Source organism: Acanthisitta chloris, unplaced genomic scaffold (assembly GCF_000695815.1).
Source record: "Acanthisitta chloris isolate BGI_N310 unplaced genomic scaffold, ASM69581v1 scaffold27566, whole genome shotgun sequence".
NCBI lineage: Eukaryota > Metazoa > Chordata > Aves > Passeriformes > Acanthisittidae > Acanthisitta > Acanthisitta chloris.
The window spans coordinates 33,663-41,114 of record NW_008677992.1 but is presented as its reverse complement, the minus strand read 5'-3'; the positions used below and the strand labels follow the sequence as shown (position 1 = coordinate 41,114).

The window sequence follows — 7,452 nt, the reverse complement described above, 5'->3', positions numbered from 1 at the left end:
TTTCTCAAAAGAACCACCTTTATGTAGGAAGACTGGGGTGGAAGGGTACAATATTATGGATGTTCAAAACTGCATTCATTTATATCTCAGCATTTTCTAACCTGTTTCTAAGTTAGTCCCAATTTTCACTTGTAGGAGAACAACTGTTCCTAGAGCAATAATTTATTGTCTACATTTATTTTGGTTTAGGCAATTCTATGCTCTTCAAGTAACATAGCTCAAAGATAAATGGTTTTCCACACAAATATTAGTGCTGGAAATTTACAGCCCATATTCTTCACCTTAAGGCTTGTATTCTGTATAACTGTCTTTTCATAAACTCTAGACATTAACCTCAGTAATATATTTTAGGAGGAGATTGAAGCACGAGTGGAAAGGTTCAACTCCCTCAGTGACTATGGTAAACAACTTGCCAATTCTGGTCACTATGCGACCCCTGAGATTCACCAGTCCCTCTCCAGACTCCAGCAAGCCTGGTCTGAATTGATCCAAGCATGGAAAGAGCAATATATAAAATTGATTCAGGCACAAGATTTACAGGTGAGTAAAAAGCTCAAAATGCACATGCCACTGACAGTTTTTCTCAGTATAAACTGTGATGCTTTAACCCCAGCCAGCAGCCAAGAACCATCTGAAAAAAATCAGAAGAAAAATTGAGCATGAACAGAATAATGTATTTTTTTCCTGGCTTTTCTTTTTTTTTCCTAAGAAAAGAACTGTTTTGGCTGCAGTTTTCCAGAAATACTTCCCTGTAACAGTCATCTCATTTAAAAAATTTCTGCTTAAACAAAGATTTTACAACAGAGAATGTCAAGTACTTCACATAAAAGCTGGGCTACTAGTCCCATCTAAAACATTCATATATATGAGAACTTAAATCCTATGGTAAGGGCTGCTTTCTTGCTTCTTTAGATATTACATTCTACTTATTTCAGGCCATGTTACTCATGTTTTATTGGCCAGTTACTTACACAGTACTCGCTGCACCAGTAACAAAAAAGCTGCAAGTACTCATATTGTATCCTATGTCTTAAACAAAAAGAAATAATCATATTATTAAGGAGAAAGTCACAGTAATAATTGTTACACATGTGGGTTTTCTAGCATCTAATGCTTATTGCCATCCAGTGCTATGCAGTTAATTTTTGAAACAGTCATGAAAATTTGTTTTTATCATACTCTGCCAAAGTCAGGTTTGCTTCTGTTTTACAGAATTTTGACATGCTTACAACCTGTTTTTTCCCCCCTATACAGAAATTCTATGGCTTTGTGGAACAGATTGAGAGCTGGCTCAGCAGCAAAGAGGCTTTCCTGGCTAATGAAGACTTAGGGGTATGTGCTCTGAGAAATTACATTTTTCTCTGCAATCATTCTGGAGGAAAGTAGTCTGTGAAGTATGATGATGGGCTCTGAACCTTCCTGTGGTGTTTCTCTTTCTGAAGTTACTTTTCTGTCTTGTTGGTGGTTTAGGATTGTATTTCTTTCCTTGATACTTTGCACATAATGGGATTCTTAGCCCCAAGTGTAATGAAACAATCCAGCTCCTCTGATTATAGCAGGCAAAGAGACTGCATAGAATCACAGAATGGTTTGCGTTGGAAGGAACCTTAAATATCATCTACTTCAACCCTCTCTGCCATGGGCAGGGACACCTCTCGCTAGACCAGGTTGCTCAATGACCCATCCAGCCTGGCCTTGTCATATCTGACCCAAATACATTTGCCAGCAGTGTGCAAGTCATCACTGCTGTCACCTCTGACATACTCAGTGCAGCTTTAAAGTACTTACCACAGGTATCAGTAACACTGCAATAACTGAAACCACAGACTAATGCTTGGGTTGCAGAAGCTATGCAGGGTGCTAGATATACATTCTGGTACTTGGCTTACCCTGAACCTTCTATGGATAGTGCTACCAAATTAGTTATCTCTGAAGGAACTACAATGACATCTCAGAGTTCAGTATAGACACAATTGGTACAAATGGCATGAAAACCACATAATGCTAGTGTCTGGTGTCTGTAATTCTCAGCATGGAGGTATGCATTTACAGTCTGCCGTTACAGTATACGAGACTTAGGAGTCACCCAATCATATTTAGCTCAGCAATGTACAGAAAATGCTCTGTATTTTCCCATTCAATGACTCATGTAAGTACCTATTTGATGTGATTTTTATTGCTTCCTTTAGAATAGTGGGGAAGCAGAGTTCATTGCAGTAACAACATTTTGACACCACAGATTCTGTAATTAAAAGTGCAGAGGAATGCTGAGAACATTTAAGCTTGGGATTCACATATGTTATAAGAAGTCAAATTCAGTGTTTCTCTACAGATTAGCTGTAATGTCAGACTCCAGTCCTCAAATTCAAATCTGCATCTGATCTCTTCCAAATTTCATGGGTTGAAACTGAAGCTCTGACTTTAACCTCTCTCAGTGACGTATTTTTTCATTTAACTCTGATTTCAGTTTGGCATCCCACATTTGCTTTCTAACTAGCATCTGTCTTAAAATCGATTTACAAATAGGCACTGATGTTTTAATTCTCGAGAAGTTGTATGTTCTATGCAGCACAACGATATGCAGGAAAATCTAAATATCCAGCAGTTAGTTCAGTTTTGACCCTGAAATAATGGCCTCAGACTTTGCATAGAACATTATTTAGGCCCCAAGTCTCAGATTCAATACCAATATATTTCAAAGACCAGTAAATTCTCTTGACAGCTTGAAAATGTGGGGTAAATGCCATTTAGCTTTTGGATTTTTGGTGTTGTGGATAGAAAAACTCTGACTGAAAGCAGCTTTCCTTTGTTGAATTCTATCCAGGATTCAGTGTCTAGTGTGGAGAGCCTTCAGCGGAAACACACACAGTTTGAAAAAGCCCTGGAAACTCAGATGGAGAAAATTGATGAGATGGCTTCACTTTCTCAACAGCTAACACGGAGCAATCATTATGACTCAGACAATATCACCAACAGATGCCAGGCCGTTCTGAGGAGGTGAAGTCAAACCCTTCCCATGTCAGCCACCCATCTCTTCTGCAATCAGACCCTCCCATGTGATGAATATCTTTAAATGATTTAAGAGAACCATAAACTGGTTTGCATTTGCTCAGCTTTGTGCTTTGCACTGTGGTCTTCCCAAATTGGCCTGAGTCTAATCAATATTTCATTAGGAAGTTTCCAAAATGCAGTTAAGTCAGGAGGAGCAGGATTCAGAAAAAGGCAGTTTTCCTATAACTGTATCCTGGCCTGGCCTTAGAGACAGTGCTGCAAACAAAAGAGGGGGGCCTGCTGTGCCATTGAATACTTCATTATCGTTAAATACCATCAAGAAAAGTAATTTGCTAGACAACTGCTTTTTCACGGCTCTAATGGCATTGATCTTAAAGCTTTGCTCAAATTATCTATCAAGGCATTTGCAAACTTTCTGATCAGCTCTGGCCCTTTTATGTGAATTACTTTCTTCTAGGATGTTGCATATTGTTCATCTTAAATGCTGACAGTAAAAGCAGTCATATTCACCGCTATAGTAAATGAAGAGATACACGTAAAATTTACAAAAAGAGATTGGAAATCCCTTACAATTAAAGTTAACATACAGTTTTTTTAATATGATCCAACTATCTCACACCTGCATTAATACAAATGAAGTGCTGCAGGTCCACAACTGGAAAAAAAAGATCAAAAGCTGCTGCAGCTTTGGTTTATCCTTGACAAATACCACCATACTTTTGCTGATTTCCACATAAGAAACATGCTGAATTTATATTCTCTTGAACCCTGAAAGGCTATAATGGTTGTTCCTAGAGGCAAACATCATATATACAGAATTTATGTGTAGTTTAAACATATCTATCTGCTATAATATCTGTTTATCATTTCCTGTGCATCTTCTCTGACAGTTCATATCAAGATAGTCTGCATATTATGAACATTTTCCTCCTTGAGAATGGAGGGTTAGATCACATGTTGTAGAGGTGAAATTTGATAAACCTTATTCTATCTAATTCACTCTGTGACTATCACCTTACACGTGTCTTCATCACAGAAAAGTGAGGCTACTGGAGAGTGCTGCTGCTCGCAGACATCTGCTAGAGGAATCAAGGCTTCTGCAGAAGTTCCTGAGGAATTCCTTTGAGGTACAGTTACACAGGAATCATGGTATTCTGGTTTCTTAATACATACTGTGCTGCATAGATCTGAATACCTAGACAGACTTAATGTGAGAAAAATCAAGGAACTGAGTCTGGAATGAGGTACTATTGGGAAAGATGGAGATAAGAATGAAGAGATGGTTTTTCATCTTCCCTCTAGTCACCAAGTGAAAGATCTACTGTACACTGGAGGACAGCAAAATGCAGAAGAACTAGGTGTATTAAAAGAGAATGTGCCACCAATTTAAAAACTCATGAGAAGATAAATTAGTTCTTTTCTTGTGAGACACTGACAATGGCTTAGAAATAGGGAAATCATATTCTATTCTCCCCCATTCACACATGTGCCCATGCATTTTCTCACTGCATGGGACCTGTCTGATAGAGACAGCCTCCTTTCCAAGTAACAGTGCTGCTAAACAGAGATATAGGGGTAACTTTGTGAAGAACAGGAGGAGCTTAGGGAAGCAAAACCTCAGAAGGCAAACTCATTTGGGTCCCCACTCATTAGTTCCCTGTTTTATACATACCAAAGGAGAGCCTTGCAGGCTAGAGCTGAAGAAACACTGAAGGTTTTATCTGCTTCTGTTCTTTCCTCCCAAAGGTTGCTGCCTGGATCAATGAGAAGAATAGCATTGCCCAGGATGATAGCTGGAAGGATCCAAGCAATCTGCAGACCAAACTGCAGAGGCACCAGACTTTCCAAGCAGAAATCATGGCCAACAGAAATCGTCTGGATTCCATCAAATCTGTGAGACAAGGGGTTGATGGCAAGGGTGGGCAATTGGGATGAGCAGCTCTGCAGACAGTCTGAGTTACAGTGATCTCAAACAAGTGAAGGGGAATCACTGTCTCCTCACTAACATTGTTCATGTTGTCTCTGAGAGGACTGGGAAGCTTATTCTTTAAGTCCATCAAGAATTTTCTGTGTTCATCATTTTTCTCCCAGTCTTTCTTATTATCCAGTATGAGCTTGCTATCTATATTCTCTGTGCATGCAGTGGAAAGAGATGGCTGCTTTCAGTAAAGGATTCAATCCACTGAATTTAGGGACATCTCTCTGGGGTGAATGCCATTTTTTAAGTATATTTGTTTCTTTCCAGCAGAGAACCTTGCTGATTGGATGCACAACTTTAGCAAGTCGTATAAGATGTGTCTAAAAATAGGATAAAGAAGAGTTTTCATGTGCTGCCTTTGCAGAGACATGCTAGTAGGCAAGATAGGAAGGAAGCTTGACAAGCTTTGTTAGATACATGGCAAAAGTTGTGATCAGATGATAAGTTTGTAAGGACAGACTGTTATGTGCTTATTAACCATATTTTCATCACAGTGATTACTTGCTGTATTTTGCAATAGATTACTAAGCATTAAAGGTAGATTCCCTCCTCAAGTTCGCCTGCATCCAGTGGTGACCCTTTCCCCTTTCCCCTTTCCCACCCTTTCCAGACACAACAGGGGGGTTTAAAGAGTGGAGTTACAATTCTCTGTAAATGGATCTGTTTTTAAAGACTAGTTTTCACAATCTCTTTAACATTATTTCTTGATGCCCTGCTTTTTTTTCTTTTTTTTTTTTCTGGGCATAATCTTAGTAGTTCCTCTTTAGAACATCTACTGATCCATCTCTTGCTGTGCCTCTTGCTTGCCCTGCTGTGCAGTCTCTGCCCTAGTTTCAGGGAGGATTTTGCCTTTATATGTGTTTTCTTTGTCTCTTCAGCATCTACATGTTATGTCAGGAAGCAATGGTTGCAGCTGGCCATTTACATAGCAGTTCCAGTAGACTTTGTTTATCGAGGCAAGAGTGATGTACTTTGGTGCATTCAGCAAAGGAAGAAAATTTTGCCTGTTCTTTCTATTACAGGAAGGGGAGAAGATGCTCCATGAAAGGCACTATGCCCCAGAAGCCATTCAGTCCAGACTACAAGAAATGGAAGAACTATGGGAGGAATTGCTAGCAAGTTGCCAGGATAAATGGGCCAAGCTACAGGATGCTTACAAGGTAATAGAGGGATGCAAGTGATTGAGTCTTGGTGTCATTTCCAGAGATAGCATGGCTGCCTTCCTACCTGACACATCTACAAGTGTGTCACTTGAGACAATCAAACCGGATTCCTCAAGACCATGAGTGCAAAGAAACCAACAAGTGTGGAATGACTGAATGGAATTGGCAGGAGAACTGGAGATACCAGGAGGGAAAAGGCTGTGCTCCCTTCTGCTTACTGCTGCTGGTTTAGATCAGGATTCTAGAGAGGAATACTGAGGGAAAATATGTTCACTCAGACATGTCAACTCTCTGCAACTGTCACAAGGGCATCTTTTCTCCAACACATTGAGAAAGATGCCCTCAGCTGCTTTGCATTCATCTGGCTTCAGGCATGTGACTTCTCATGACTGTGTGTTATGCATGGACTATCAGACAATCTGTGGTTATAAAACAGAGCTCTTTCTTTTAATGGCTTCCTTTTAAGGTAGAATTAGAATTATAGAATTTAAGGGTTGGAATGGACCTTACAGATCATCTAGTCCCAACTGTGTCCATGATATATATTTGTGCAACACAAGTAAGATAAGTTCTTGATGTTTTCTGCACTTGTTCTTGTGTTCACCATGACTGAATTCTCTTCATTTGGACCAGCCTCATATCTGGGAAGAGCTCACTGAGAACTGAGAAGCTGATCCATGTTTGTGTGTAATTCTTACTCAAGGTGACCAAGATTTTTATATCACATTGCTTGTCCTTAAGGTTTAAATGATCTTTTCTTCTTGTTCATTCTCAGGGTCTTAATTTTCAGCGAAGTGTAGAGGACACAGAGAAATGGTTGGAAGGTGTGGAAAATGAGCTGAAAGCACCATATAGTAACAATGATCTGGTGGTTTTGAACACTCATCTGAAGAAACAAGAGGAACTGGAGGAAGATATTGCCAGCCATAGGGACCAGCTGCAACAGCTTGTGGTCACCGCTCAGCAGTTCCAGAAGGAGAAACACTTCCTTGCTGATGAACTAGATGAGAGAGTGGATCAATTGGTGCAGAGGTGTGTGAGTGCCTAGCCTGTCTCCTGCCATCTTTTTCCTACTTTTATCAGCCTCTGAAGAAACAAGAGGAACTGGAGGAAGATATTGCCAGCCATAGGGACCAGCTGCAACAGCTTGTGGTCACCGCTCAGCAGTTCCAGAAGGAGAAACACTTCCTTGCTGATGAACTAGATGAGAGAGTGGATCAATTGGTGCAGAGGTGTGTGAGTGCCTAGCCTGTCTCCTGCCATCTTTTTCCTACTTTTATCAGCCTTTTCATGAATATT

At 40.0% G+C, this 7,452-nt stretch overlaps 1 protein-coding gene across 1 annotated transcript in view; it reads left to right on the top strand.

The window, feature by feature from the left end:
- Window positions 1-7,452, top strand: part of LOC103804139 (spectrin beta chain, non-erythrocytic 5-like) — a gene marked incomplete at its 5' end in the record, with an annotated part of 27,482 nt that overhangs the window by 2,716 nt on the left and 17,314 nt on the right. The window contains 7 exons of the mRNA XM_009076736.1: window positions 352-540; window positions 1,255-1,332; window positions 2,825-2,997; window positions 4,049-4,139; window positions 4,759-4,905; window positions 6,013-6,150; window positions 6,929-7,185. Coding sequence (XP_009074984.1) covers window positions 352-540; window positions 1,255-1,332; window positions 2,825-2,997; window positions 4,049-4,139; window positions 4,759-4,905; window positions 6,013-6,150; window positions 6,929-7,185 — 1,073 coding nt within the window. The remainder of the gene's footprint in view (window positions 1-351; window positions 541-1,254; window positions 1,333-2,824; window positions 2,998-4,048; window positions 4,140-4,758; window positions 4,906-6,012; window positions 6,151-6,928; window positions 7,186-7,452) is intronic.